At 36.4% G+C, this 15658-nt stretch overlaps 1 protein-coding gene across 5 annotated transcripts in view; it reads left to right on the forward strand.

The window, feature by feature from the left end:
* SLC25A13 (solute carrier family 25 member 13) overlaps positions 1–15658 on the forward strand; it is an 85779-nt gene that overhangs the window by 49718 nt on the left and 20403 nt on the right. For all 5 annotated transcript variants that reach the window (XM_085538606.1, XM_015853598.3, XM_015853599.3 and 2 more), the window contains 5 exons: positions 80–164; positions 2289–2373; positions 2828–2986; positions 8416–8468; positions 9469–9549. In XM_085538606.1, the coding sequence (XP_085394732.1) occupies positions 80–164; positions 2289–2373; positions 2828–2986; positions 8416–8468; positions 9469–9549 (463 nt within the window). The remainder of the gene's footprint in view (positions 1–79; positions 165–2288; positions 2374–2827; positions 2987–8415; positions 8469–9468; positions 9550–15658) is intronic.

The following is a 15658-nucleotide window of genomic DNA, read 5'->3' on the forward strand; positions in this document are numbered from 1 at the left end:
TAGTGGTCAAATGCAGGTAACTCCTTGTGACCCAAAAACCCCTCTCTTAGCAGTTGCTAAGCTGAATTAATTTCCTCAGGCGTATGACATTAGCTGACATTGAAAGAATTGCTCCGCTGGAGGAAGGAACGTTGCCCTACAACCTGGCTGAAGCTCAGAGACAGGTAAGAATAGAAACCAGTAAAACGCTATTATATACTTTGTTCTGTTTCTAGTGTTAGAGAGATAGCCTACCTCTTTCTGTGTTCTCAGATTACTGAGTTCCTGTATAATATATGTGAGGAGTATCTTGTTAGAATTCAGTTTTTTTAGGTGCATCATGTCATTTTTATTTTGTCTCTGTGCCCTTTTCTCTTGGGATGCATTTTGACAGGTTAAATGTAATTTACTTTGGAAAGATAAAAATGTATAAGTGTAATCCAGCCATCCAGTAAATATTAGGTGTATATCTAATTAAATTGTTTATGTTTTATGATTCTGCTGCTCTCTGTTCTTTTTAATGAGGAAAGACTTCCTGCTTTGAGTATCGATAGTAAATTCAGCATTTAGCCTATTAAATAGCAACCCTTGCTCTGAAAATGCACACAGGTTCAGGGTTTCAGAATATTCTCTGCTTTGCTCAGTGCTCTGCCAAGTATCAAAGTAGGAGGGATTATGTTAAGTACGCCATCAATTTAAGTTAAATTATTAATATTCACTGTATAACCAAAACCTGAAGGATATTTGCTTTCTCTTTGTGGTCTAACAAAATGAACTTTTCTTCTGTTAGAGGCAAAAGGAAATAGGAATGTTGTTTAAATGTCAAACTCAATGAATTTTTAGTTTTCATATCATTGTAGCATGTTGTATTTCTAATGATACAAGTTTCTATACAAATAGATTTAAAACCAACCGTCTCTGTTTCTCTCTGTCTCTATTTTAAGACAGTCTTGACTTTGTGTCTTGTGAAACCATGAGGTTTTTTTTGTTGTTTTTTTTCCTACTGTTGGTCTGTGTGGAGACGCCAGTTTGACCACAATGGGTTGATGCAAGCTACATTTTTAGGGCTACCAGGCTGTAAGCCAGGCCTGTGTGTGTATGTGTATACACATGCACCTCCTTTGCTTCTCTTCCTTCTTCTCCTCCTTCCCCTACACTTGGACACCCCCACCACAACTCTGAGTTGGTATCTAGGATGGCAGTCTTCTGTGTGTTTGAGCAGTGACTGAATATTGACCATGCTGAGTTGAATTCAGATGAGTAGACTTGTAAAAGCTGACCATCTATTCCTAGAAGACTCCTAAAGGAGTTAAAATTTTGGTCTGAATATCAAGTAACTTAAGTTACAATAGGTGGCAGTAAAATGCAGTTGTGAAAGGGCAACCTTCTTCCATTTTTGCTTTGGGGACGCTGTCTTTGTTCATCTAATTAATGCAATTTTAAGAGGCTAGAACAAATGAACCTTCTTAAAATCTTTCCATTTCTTCTGCTTACCCACCTCTATCTTTTCATTTTCCTGTGCAGTTTATTTTTAATTTCATCAGCTTGGTGCTGAAACTGAAAAGATTTTCAGCTACATTGTTAGTCTTATCTTTTTTTTTTTTTTGCCAACTCCATCTGTACTGGAGCATAAGATAAAGCCTAAACTTGTTCTGAGGAAAAAAAAAACACCTTATATTTCTGTTTTATCCTTTTGTTCTTAGTATGAAATTAAAGTGGGATTATAAAACTTATTGTAGGAGACATAAGGCCTGTGCATAACTTTTGTTACACTCATTGTTTTCCTTCATTATCTGGCAATTTTAAATTTGGGGCTCCTTTGAAATTTGTTTTTTGTTAAGTTGGATCCAAACTCATGGACTGGGAGCAAATGAAATTGTAGGGGTGCTTTATGACATCTCATTGTCCTTTAGCAAATGCTTTCATACGTGCTGCTTTGACAGCCCGAGAAGTAATAGGGTTCCATGCTAGAAAGTAATTCCAAGCTGGAGTTGCTTTTAGCTGTGGGAAGTTAATGACAAAAGTGTGTGCCCTTTTATGTATGAATTTGAGTTCTTGATTTTGGAGTTGCATAATTTCTTGTACCATCAGTCTCTTGTTTTTTTCTGTCCCAAACTGAAGAGGCTACGTTATATGATGCTTGGAAATGTGTGGATAAGGCATTTTATTATAAAAGCAAATTATCCAGCGCATTCTGGATTTCTACTAAGTATTGATACACTTTCTGATCCTGAGATATTCTCTTAAGAAATGCAATGCTCTGATGATTTTACTTGTCCTCCCTTTTATTTTACATCCTGTCTTGACAGAAAGCTCCAGGTGATGTGTCTCGACCAGTCCTCATCCAGATTGCAGAATCAGCGTACAGGTTTGCCCTTGGTTCAGTTGCTGGAGGTTAGTCATGGCTGAGCAGATGAGCATTCATCTTCACTGTTTTTCCTTTCATACTTTTTCCCCTTTCCCACTTCTTCCCCTTCTTTGTGGAAGACTTTCCTATCTTTCCCTTGAAATCCCTTTCTAATCAATGTCATGACTATAAGTTGGCAGTGGAAGAGGTCATCTGGTCTACAGTCGTTTTGGAATTTATGAGCAATTGGAGTTTGCGGGTGACATTTTTACCTAATGTGGCACCAAAATAGTTTCAGGAGAATCAGGTTAATAATGAAATAGAGTCAAGAAGTGCTTTTGGATAAAATTATTTGTGGTAGTTGGTTGTATCCAGAACATAATATGGATAAAGAAGGTATGTCTGAGCATTGAGATGTATATGTGGAAGATGACAGTTGCAATCAAACACCACAAATGCAAAAGCATTGTTTTCATATAGCTTGATTTTTTTTATTTGCAGCTGTTGGAGCCACTGCAGTCTACCCAATTGATTTGGTAAAAACTCGTATGCAAAACCAGCGCTCTACAGGCTCTTTTGTGGGAGAACTTATGTATAAAAACAGCTTTGATTGCTTCAAGAAAGTGCTTCGTTATGAAGGTTTCTTTGGGCTTTATAGAGGTAAGTTTAAAGGTGGCGTATACTATTAGTGAGATATTAAGAAGAATTAAGGAAAACTCTGAATTTTTAAGCCAATTTTGTTAAGGCTTCAGTTTTGTCTTTGTACTTTTGCTTTATTTAAACTCTTGCATTGATTTATATTCCCTTTCTATTTGAGTGGTTGTGAACTTATTGATAATTAAAACCTCACTGGAATGAGAACACTTCTGTGGGACCTTTCCATCTGCAATAGGACAGGAACAGCAATTTCCTATAGCAAAAAATATACTTGTGGTCAAGTATCTCCTTAGCAGTTCTTTGCACCAAGAAAAATTTGTCTTGTTTTGTAAGAAATTAAGACAAATGATTCTTTTTGTTTGTTTGTTTTTGATTTCAAGTCCTTTCTCATCTATTTTGTTTCTTTAAAAGCATCTGTAGAGAAACTGATGCAAGTTTGAGTAAGGCAGAGGTAGTTAAAGGAATCATTAACTACTGCATAAGACTAGTTCTTCTCTGCCAAAGACATAAATTGACTTATTCTTCTAGTATCTGAATTATTGAGGTATTTCCCTCCTGTCTGCAATGTTTGTTGGGGTGGATTTGAAATTTGCATTATTTATTTCATTTTTAGCCATCTAGCTTAAAAACTTCCTTTAGGCTTTTGAAACTAAAATATATACAATAGAGAAAGCAAATTTCTAATAAGAGTTGAGTCAAGAATAAAGAATGAAAGATGTCAGTAAAACATAAGGGTCTGACAAAGCTATATGCACCTGAAAAGCAATGATAACAACAACAAAAAACACTAAGTTTTACAAGACAAAGTGTGAAACAACACTAAAAGTAAGTGTTGTGATACATCAGCACTCTATAAGGTATGGTCTGAGTTGCTGTAAGTTGACTTCTCAAAATACATACTTTGTAATTATGTTAGCACAATTGGAAATGGGAAGAGTCTGTTACCTTTAACTGTGATTGAGGCAATTTTTTGAGTAGGCTTAGTAATTTAATAAGGAGTATTGACATGGTTTCTATTTTGTAAGGATCCTTGACTCCGTGTGTTTGTCATATTTTTGAACCATTTTTTCATTGCCAAATTTAGTGAACTTTTGAAGTTTCTGCCTGCGTTGCTTGTCTTTCCACTCTCTGTCCCCTTTACTACTTCTCAGTCTTCCAAAGAGCAATAGTGAAATCCCAGACAGTTGGGTACAGCTGAACTTTTAAACCTTGGGCAATAATCTCATTTCTGGATTATATAGGAGAAATTTTGCAATAGGAAAGAACACCGTTTCAGAAGCTAACTGAGACCTTCATTTGTACACACTCTCTAATTAAAGGGCAGCATGATATAGCTTCTCTTTTAAAAGAGTAAAATGGTGAAAGAGCCTTAAAAGACGTGACATTCCCAAAATTGCCTGATTTTTATTACATGGAGGAGATGACACTGGAGAAAGTTGAGCATCCAGGTACAGAAAGAAGGATTCCAGTTAAGCTTGAGAGGACAAGAAAATTTAAAAGAAACGTTTTATAGATAGATTAGTGTATTTACCCAATGTCGTGCAGGAAAGTTTAAGGTGAGAGTCATCTAATTCTGATCTTAAATGCTTTGCTAGGTAAGACAGACTAGTAAACCACCTCTTGTTGCTCACTGGCATTCTTTCTTACATGGTGTTACTTTTTTTTCTTATCCTACTGGAGCAGGGAGCAGTATTTGATAGAATTCTCCTACTTAACAGAACAGTGATGCAAGACCTTTGTTTTAAAACAACAACAAACCTGGAAACATTTGGAGTGGTGGTGTGTTTGCCATACCACGCTGCAAGAAAGCAAGCAGCAATTACAAACCCTACTCTGAACTGAGGCATTTCAAAGGATATTTTTAATACAAGATGCATAGATCCATCCAATGAAGTGAACTATTTATTTCTTTGTATTGCTATTTTATTCCAAACTTGAAAAGGGCAAAAGCACCATGTTCTAAAGCACTATCTCAGATAAGGATAAATTACACCATCTTGTGGATGTAAAGAGAGCACGGAATTCTGTTTAATGCGAATTTGGTTCTGAGGATAATCAACACTTGTACCGAAAAGACGCTTTGATTTTTAAAGGCAACCAGGACACAAACCTCTGTAGGATCTTTAATTTTATAGTATCTACTATTTGAATGCTGTGTTGTTAGGCTCTTTTTTTTTTCCTGAGATAAAAATTTTTGTCTGTCTCTTTCTCAGCATGGCTTAAAACAATTCTCACCTTAGATACCTATAATTTACTGTTGTGGTTACATTTGTGCCTGAAATACGTATTTAGAAACTCGCAGGTATTTATATATATGCGAATATAAGAAAATGTTGGAATCTCTGATCAGTCAACGTCTCTTCCAATTGATGAACTCGCTCATATTTCTTAATAATATCTTAATTGTATATCCGCCCTTATGAATCACAGAATGTTTAACAGTCTTAACCAGTGAGATTAAGAGATTATTGCATCTACTCTAGATGGAACTTCAATGGGAAATTTAAGTACCAGAAATAAAATGCAACTCATTGAACTGTTCAATAGTCGTGCATTTTAGTTAATGCCACTTCACCTAGAGACTAAGAAAAGGGAGTGCTGTAGAATACTCTCTTATCTATGGTCATTAGCTGTTGAGAAATGTGTTAGTTTCATTTCTTCAGATGGTGCTTCTAACACTGCCCTGACTACAGAAGCCTTCTAATGTTAGATTTTAAAATTCATTCATTTATCATCCAATTTAATTATTATTGATACAAGACAAGATATACAAGACTGTGGCAAATACTTTCTTCTGGAATATGCAGTGGAGTATCATTTTTGTAGAATGGAAGTGCAAGTCTTCTCCTATTTTAATGTTTTGTCACAGCACAAAATATTCCTGACAGAAATACCCAGTTTGCAGTTCCATTGAGCTGTGCTTAAATGCCAACTGGAAATTAATTGTCTAATTTCTTGTATGAATCCTGTAATAGAAAAAATTGGCAGTATTCTGTTCATACTTTTACACTGCATGTCCAAATAGTTCCAAATATTTAACCTATACTGAGAAACTCCTTCATTCAGTAGGTTTTTCTATCATGATGGGAAAATCTCATCTATTACACAGTGTGAAACTGAAGTTTCACTATTAGAAGTCTGAAGAATGCTTTGGCCAAGTAAGACTTCTTCTCCATACCATCACCACCAGTGGGCTGGATGAGGTTTTGCGTGTGTGCTGTTTGGATATATTTAGGCTGTTATCAAAAAGTAACTTGTATGATCTTGCAAACTCTGAATGCAGCTTCTGATGCTCTGTCTCACATGTAACTTCACCTTTCCATACAGTCATTGTGTGATGGTGTATCAGAATTAGTGTGTGGTAATTGCTACTCGAGAGCTTTGGATATATGAAAACGGGTTGTATAATCTGTTTGCTGTATACTATCCTAGCAGGCTGCCTATGTGCAAAATGTTATTCTGTAATAAAAGCACACATTCTTTAAGATACTGTCAGGTGATTCTAAGCCTGTCCTACATTTGTGCATGTATCATATTGCTGAGCTGTTAATGCATAGTAATACTGAAAAATCCCCAGCATGTGAAGAAGATAACCCCAAGAGAAAAATAACATTTTCATGTGTATCACTTGATAGGCTTTCTTTCTTCCAAAACTTACCGCCTTTAACATGCTCTGAACTCTTTCAACAGTGTTTCAGGGCTCCTATCAAAAGGGTAAATAATAAAAAGAACTTAGGATAATTGGGCCACAAAGGTACCACTCAGAAGTAGCTTTATTACATTGGTATAAAAGCAAACAGAGTCCCTCTTCCTCCCCGTGCAGCTGAGACAGCATCTTTTTAATCACTGAAGACACAAATTCATTCGCCAGAATGTCTGTACAAAACCACATATGTCCTACAGATGTAAATTCAGATTAATTTAAGAGTTGTGAATATAATTTAGTCTGTATAAGGTTGAAGCTGTAAAGATATCCTTTACACTGTATATCCTAGTCTTTTATTTGTAGTGCTGCAGAAAACGTAATATTTAATTATACAATTTTGACTGTCTTAATGTTTTTTTCAGCGAAGTCACCTATGCAGATAAAACTGATTCAGGAATTCAAGTTTTGAAATGTAACTTAGCAAAACCTCTTCTTTTGAGGAACCACACACGAATTTGGGATTACTGCATTCTTTTGTTCAAACACTCAGCCATACTGTTGTGATTCCACATAACCAATGGATAAATGTGAGGTGTATGTGTATACCAGCAATTCATTACTCTTTCTGGCAATTTAAAAACAAAAATCCCAATACTGCTAGTGCAAAATTTTAAAGGCATTAGTGTATAAGCACAACTGACTTTTTGGCTACCACAAGCCAATCGGTGCTATTCTCTACCATCTTTTCCTTGCTAAGATTATCACTGGTAACGAATAAAGCTGATAGATGGTACCAGAATGAAAGAATAACCATTGGACGTTCAATTTTCTTCCTTATTCTGGTGTTTAGCTCTTTGGGAAAATGCTTTTCCGCAAGTGAGCTCTTAGAAGTGGGATGGTAGTTGTCTCTTTCTCCAAAATATTTGGCAAACTGTGAATGTCAGAGACTGTAGAAAGTAGCCATAGGTGCTAAAGCAAAGGGGTCTGCATTTAGCCTGTGTGATTTGAACAGTGCCCTAGTTCCTTATCCTTGCCAACTCTTACAACACCGTCTTAGCCCCAGGCTTATTAGGTAAGCTCTGTGTGTTTTTAGGTTGTGTAGCACAAACAAGATACTGTCTGTTCACTTCAGGCAAGTGAAATCAGAAGTCAGATTCCTGCTTTCATTTCTATACTGCATTGCATCTTACAAGATAAAACAGGAAATTCCATACCTGGGAAGAAGGTATCATAATTTATGCTAAGGACTGGTGAGTTAGCTGGGCAGTTGTGCTCAAGAGTGCAGTTGTTCGTGCTCAGACGTCTTACATTATTTTGATTCCTGTCCCCTTGGGTTCTACCTTCTAATGCATTGCTTTTGTTGCCAGGAAAACAAAGTTCTGCAGTCATGATTTTTGAAACAGACATAACTTGTATCTTACAGAATTTATTAGAAAGTCTTCACACATTTTCATGTGGAGATACAGAAAATAAATGTAAGTGTAGGACAGATACTGAAACATAGTTGGCAGATCTGTGTTGGTGTTTAAGTGTAACGTGAGCTAATATCAGGGATTTAAAAACTCTAAAGTGACTATAGTATATGTAGGAAGTTATTCAGACTTGAAGTGGTAGCACAGAGTTTGTTCTCAAAATGGAATGTTTAAGTACTCTCATTAAATATAATAACACAAAATTGCTGTAAAAATTGCCCGCTTCTAGGTGGTGATCTCTATATACATTTGTTGATTTGTTTAGTTAATACCAAGTTACTTGATGCACTGAATTCTCTTTTTCTACCTTACAGGTCTGTTACCACAGCTATTAGGCGTAGCACCAGAAAAGGCCATAAAACTTACTGTAAGTTTGCAAATGGATTATTCTTGCATTTCCTCACGTTTTAAAGTCTGTCTAATTACAGTTAGCTTGTTAAGGATTTTTATTCTTTATGTGTCAGCTACATGATAAAGCTCATTCCATCGTTTTTGCTGGATAGAAACTTAATTGCACGAAGCAACTGTTTATATCTCACTTGTGAACACTGCAAGTGGCGTACAAGTCACATGTTTCTAAGCTTATTTTAAGAATCTTACTGAAAACTTATTTTTGGATTGGCTCCAAAATATAACAAGCTTATTCAACTTCTTCATCTGTCTGCTTGTTTGTAACTAGTGCAGGGCTTTGGTTTCACCTCTTAGCAAAAATGAGTAATTATTTATTGAGATTGGAGGGCTTTTGTTTCTGTTTCTTCACTTAGTTCCTGTACGTTTAATTTTTGCACTACAGGAGATAATTTGAACGTGGAGTGAAGTATTGATAAAAAAGGAACTTGTTTGCATGCATTTTTTTCCTAAATGTCTGTCTTCTGTAATTCTGGTATTTCTTGAATGATTTGAAAACACTGAAGAATTTCTCATTATAGGCCAATCTTAATGCATTGGGTATTCACAAAAGCAAGCTGACTGCATTTTAAAACGTGAAAGATATTTACTGCTGTTAATTGGATTACTATTGCATTAAAACTTATTACTGAACATTCTGATATTCCTTTAGAATTATACTTCAATTTGCAAACGTTGTGAATATTTCTAAAATCTTAAATGAGTTTATCATTAAGTTTTGATAATGATTATTTTATTTAATTACAGATTGTTACCATTTTTCTCCGATTATTCAAAATTGAATGCTGCAAATCTTTGTTGGAAAGAAAATCGAAGTCGACTTTAATATGTCATATAAAACCTAAGAGTTGTTTAGTATCTGTTAACTGCATGGATGTATTTGCAATTTTAGTTGCACAAAACGAGCATTTTCTCCAACCTTGTAATTTACTGGCTTTCATCAATGTTTGTTTTTTAAGGTTAATGATTTTGTGAGAGATAAGTTTATGAGTAAAGATGGCTCCGTCCCACTGGCTGCAGAAATTCTTGCTGGTGGCTGTGTAAGTATCTTAAATTTCCTTAATGTGAGATACATAAAAGTACGGTGTGTAAGATTACCTATGCAGACTAAGGCTTCTGTTTAACCACAGATCCAGTGCGAGAGCAGACTCTGCTAGAGCATCTCAGTTCTTTCCTAGATAGGCCAGCCACTCTTGATGAAAGGGTAAACGTATCTGTGCATCATGCCTGTAACTGCACTGTATAATTCTCACAGCTTAGTTTGTTTCCTTAATACAGAATCTGTCTTTGTGAGTGTTGGCTGTAGCTTATGGCCTAAAGAGGATTCATGCTAACCTTTCCAGAAATTAATAATTAGCTACTACTTTGTGGCACCCACTCTGCCACGTCACTTCTTTCCTGATGTGTTATTGCGCCCACTAATTTTCACTTTTTGCAGTGATACTGGCTGTTTGAAATGGCAAAAACTACTCATGCTTCCTTGAGTTCACAGCAGACGTAGGCTGTCTAATGTTAACCCAGTACATAATGCGTTCCTGAATGTAGGCTGTAGTTAAAACCCACTACGTTTTTAAGATTGTTTTCCTTGCACTGAGTAGTATCTTAAGGAACAAATGGTATATTCCTGGGTAAATGATCATACTTCACATTTTGGTCTAGTTCTGTATGTTCACATTACAGCTTACTTTACCTGGTGCATTGATTTTGTCCTAGCAAATGTAAATACGTTGAGTAAAATGAATAGTTATTCAAAGACCAGTGCACTTTACAGATAAAGAACACTGTTTATTTAAACCGGCTTTGATCACTGGGGCATAGCAATGTTGATATATTTTCAATCTATCTTTGTTTCTGCTGTCATAAGACAGATGAGGTCACATTTGCAAGCAGCTTCTACCTGTGTTGAAAACTACATTGAGCAGCAACTTAAAAACAAATTCTTGCATCTCAGCTTCAGTCGGTGCAGAGATCCCATTTCTGTGTGTGCTCACAGAGCATACTGTGGATTATCTCAGCCTGGGGTGCAGCGGCTCGGTGCCTCACAGGCTGAGAAGCTCCAGCTTTCTGTAGTTCTCAGGAGATGGGGCAGGATTTGGCTGCTGTCTCACTGCGTCCTGTTTGATCACTGACCTGTTGTAGACTGCCAGGTAGGATCCCCTTGTTCTGTAACTTTAGTAGCATTCAGGGGAGAAAAAAAGAAAGAGGGGGGGGGGGGGGGGGGGGAAGAAGAATGTGGGTCTCTGAAGTCCTAAATAAAAAGCATGTTGTAAATGAAGGGAAAATGCAATAAACTACTTGCAGAGTAAAAAGTATTTGCCCCTTACACTAATAAAATATCTTATGAACATAGCAGCCATGGAAACTCTGCAAAATTTTCATTTAAAATGTCATTTATTCTGGAGTTTTTATTTTTACAGACTGCTGTGAATTTTTTAATGCAGTAGAAAAAGCACTCTTTACAGAGACCTGTCATTCACCGGCAAGCTTTCTGCCAGCAGTTCATCGTAAACCAGGGATCTGCTTTCAGAGATAGGTGGCTTGAGATGTATTTTAAACATGCTGTAACTGTTGGCTTGTTGCGTTTGGAATTCAAAATACATATGAAGAATGGGATGCTGCGTGAGGTTCTAGCAGCAGACGTGCGGTGGCAGAATGCCCTGAGTTTCCTTTTAACTGTGAAGTGCTCCTTTTAACTTAAGGGCACAGGCTGGTGCCAGGCAGATAGGTTGCAACTTGTCTCAGCTGCAGGTGGTCTTTGTGTTTTTTTGTAATTTTAAACCGAATTCAGCCTAGTAACACAGACTGTCATTACAAGCAGTGCTCAGCTTTTGAAGGAAAAGAGATGGGCTTTCCTTTCATGATACAAATATATGCATAAAATGTGAAGCGCCAGAGGCGGGTGGGCCTCTCCTACAGCTCTCAGTGTTGGACTGGCCCAAGCTTCTGTCCCAGTCACCGTTCATATGAAACTTGTGCTTGCAGTGGTAGCAGCAAGGACATTGTTGAATGCTTTTGAAAATACTCGCTCTTGGATTTTACCTCATTTGAAAGCATGGCAATCGTTTGTAGGGGAGGCAAGGAGAGAGGAGAGTATGATGTGTTACAGTCTAAAACAGGGGAAGCCAGCTAAGAGGTGTTGTATAAAAAGAAACCTGCCCTACCACCTTTCCACTCTCCACATCTAGTTTTCAGCTGTGATTGTGTTACAAACGCTGATATTACATTTTCCTTTCTCCGTGCGTGTATTTCCATGGAGCCCATTCATTGCTTATGCGAGGGTTTTGTGCTGGGATGCGTGGTAGATTTCAGCGCTTTAAATACCAGCCCTACGAGTACGTTGCGGCATTAATACCTAAGAAAGGGAGGACCAAGCAGATACTTGGGTGTTTTTGGCTGTTCAGTAACACAAAGGGCTTTGAAGGGGTCAGTATCACCTGAGCAGCTCCACTCTGCTGTTCGCCCAACCATTGCCAGGCGTTGACTTTTAAGTCCCTAAGGAGCTCGCTTTGCATCATAATTACTGAGAATTAGTACACATGGCTGACTTTTGCACTTGTAACTAAAGCTGATTGTTTCATTGAACAAGTCTTTTTCTGTTTTGTAAACTGTTTTCTCTGCTGAAAAAAAAAAGAAAAAATAAGAAAATAGAAAGATCTTTTACTCCACGACCTTGTGGCACTTAGTTCAGTTAGCAGTGTGTTTCATAGCTTATTATGTGAAGATGAAAGTGATAGGTTGTCTGAGATTTTTTGTTCTTTTTTGAGACCTCCAAGAATAGCATTAAAAATACAACCCTGGTGTTTTCATACAGAATCCTAAGGAGGATTTCTGTGTAAATAGCTGGCTCCAAATTTCCATCTCTTTTGTAGGAATTTGTATTAGCAACTCTCGTGTTTGCTACCTTTGAAAATATATGGAAAGATTTGCTCAGTGCCTGACACCCACCTTGAACAGTTGTCTGTTGTGTGGTTAGGACTCATCCAGATCCTATATAACCCTCACCATTGCTGGACTAGTGAAGAGCTCCAGTTCCAAGATGTAGAATAATGATATTGTAGAATTATGATCTGCTGAGCGTCTAAGCTACAAATCCGACTTGGCCTCCTCAAAATAAAAAGTGAAAAAATATGTTCGGTTTGATTTCAGCTGATTCTGGCTGTAACTTCCCTTCAGAGAAAAGGTTGAGTTTGAGGAAGCAGTAAATTCAGCTTGAAATCTCTTAATTTACAGTGACAATAATCTTGAAGTTTATGTAAATCTTTGTTTTCTATGATCTTTAATTTATATACTGAAGTAAAAAAATAATCACCACTCCTACTGATTTTATGTGATGTGCTTCTTTTAAACCTAATTCCCTGAAAAACTTCATTAAAATTAGGCTGATTTATTTATATTAAATACAGTGCTGATTATCATTCCTATTTTGGGATTATGTTAACAGATTAAAAGCTCTGTAAAAGTGGCATGAAGATTATTTTGGGGTTTTTTAAGTACTGCCACTTAGTTACCGCTAAGCTTTCAGATGAGACAATAATTTTGCTTATTTCCATAAATATGAAGCAGTTCCACATTTAATTGAAAAATATGGTTTGTCTCTGGAATTGTCAGTGAAAGAAATGTGAAAATTCAAAATAGAGCGCTTAGAAAATACACACAAAATATTAAGAAAGATGGAGGAAGTATTGTAGCACGGCTGAAAAGAAACAGTCTTTTAATATATGTGGACTTGTCTGCATATAGCAGTACAATTATAGAGGTAAATCAGAGGCCTGATGTTCTACAAGAAAAGGGAAAAACATTTTGCTTTGTAACCTTTCCTCCTACTCTCCCTCCTCTTTCCAAGTGCGCAGTCTTTTTCTTCCCAGCTGCTCAGTGTTCACTCACTATTAGCCAGTTTAAGTCATGTAGCACAGTACAATTACAGACCCCGTACAGATCTGCTTTTATTTAAGCTGTCAAGGCAATTACAGGCATATTTCTAGAGACTTTATGGCAATCACAATAAAGTTGAAACATAATGGACCTGCTTGGGCAACCTCAACTCTGCCATGGAACATAAAAATTAGATATGATTAAGATGGGGTTCATCTAGAAAGTGCAAAATCCTGTCCAGGACTAATTTTTACAAAGGATTATGATGTGAAATACCAGTTGAATTGTCACATAACCAGTCCAGTGCAAATAGTTTTATTAAGCTACTTACAGCATTTGTTTTGTTTCAGAGAGTAATAAAGATAAGTCTACATCTGAGCTGCATTTTCTCTGTTGAATTTTACTAGAGGCAGAGAGACGGACCATGATTCCTAGATCACTTACAGAAATTCAGACATTTCTAAGTTGAGTCTGAAGGTATCAATCTTTTTCTTCTTCTTTTTTTTTTTTTTCTTCATTATCCATAAACCAAAATCTGATGGAATTCTCTTCTATTTGGCAAGGGACTCTGAGCTATGGGTGAAAATGAAACTGAGGGTTAAGTAGGCGGAGGGGTGGAGGGGATGGAATCTCTGTGTGTATCTGAAAAAAAAAAAAAGAATTACAAACTGCTATTGCACAGAGCAGTTTTGGTATAGTTTATTGAGATGGTTAAGTAATAATGGTCTTCTTTATGATTGCACATATTAGCTTTGAAAGCGAATGGCATATGTTTCTTGTATTCTTAGCGGATTTACTCTAAGAAGTCTATTCTCCCTGTAGCCAGAGACTGTAACTTCCATTTCACTTTAAAAGGGCCGTTGTACATACACGTATAAAAGCCCAACAGTCACATTTCTTGTTTATGGAAAGGTTCAAAGGGCTCCTAAAACTGTTCTTTTTCTTGATGAAAATTAAAGCTGTTTACTACATGGAATTTGTTTTGTTAAATAAATGAATTAGATTTAAAGTATATTTAATTAATATAATGGAACAAAATATACTGAATATAGTGTAATTCATTAGATATTGAAACGTATGGTTTTCTCCTCTGAGCTACTAATTGCAGTTGTTACAGCATACTGGTTCAGACTGATCTTAAACTTCTGGTAAAAGAAAAAATAAAAGCACAGTTTGATTTGGGTTTAAATTTAACTTCACCTTTGCAAATCCATTCTGTTTTAAAGCCTTATGGTGAAGCCGGGGAAGGCAGAATACGGTAACATGATAGCCCTTCCACAAGGCTGTACCAAAGGGTGGGGATGTTCCTGCTGTAGGATTCCTGCTTCTCTGTGACCTCACCCCACATTTCCTTGTAGATCTGGATGTTTTGCAGAATCTTTTCCCCAGTCATAGCTGTTTAAACTGGTCTTTCCTGGAAACAGTCAGAAGTTATGTGGAATGTGATTGCACTCGGCTGAATTTTCCTTTTAGATTAGTTCATTTGATTCTATTATTTTTCTTCTGATATTATTTTCCCATTACTTTCCCTCTTCCTTTTCACTTCACTTCTTCCTTAAAATAAAAATAGAGAGGGACCGGGATGAAGGATTCAAGTAGATTTGTACAAACCCTAAAACAAGAAGGGGTACGTAGGTTTATGTTGATATCTGCCAGGTTGCAGAACAGATCAGTTTTATCTCTTAAAAAGACCATTTTTTTCCTCATGAAGTATATTACATATTCTTCCATTCTTTTTTTTTTTCCCCTATGTTGTATTAGAAATACTGACTGAAAGGTTACGTGAAGGTGCATTATAGCTTAAAACATTATTGCTTTGATGATTATATTTTATTTGGCATTCTTTTCTCCTGTTACTACTTCTTTTAAAAGTAGTACAATATTATAGTGTTTACCTGTGCAGGTTCAAAAAAAATAACACCAAACCAAAAAAACCCAACAAAACCTCAAACTCAAATTGGGATTTGAAGTCTGGCTTTCTATGAGAAAAAGGAAGATATTTATGATGTCACAGTAATTTATGATGTGACCAAGAAATAATGGGTCACAATTTTAATATAGCTACCATGCCGTAAGACTTGAAAGGTCTGTAAATCATTAAATGATTCCACAACTAGTCAAAATAGACAAGTAGAGCAGACAGAGCCAAATGTTAACATATTTGACAGGTCTGTAGCTTAATTGCTTTTATAATGCCAATCAAGAAGGCTCCACTTTGATTTTTTTTGGCTAGGCTTCTAAGAACTGAATTACCTATAACACAGAAAATATAGAATC

Source organism: Coturnix japonica, chromosome 2, assembly GCF_054131305.1.
Source record: "Coturnix japonica strain WE chromosome 2, WE-NBRP24, whole genome shotgun sequence".
NCBI classification, from domain to species: Eukaryota; Metazoa; Chordata; class Aves; order Galliformes; family Phasianidae; genus Coturnix; species Coturnix japonica.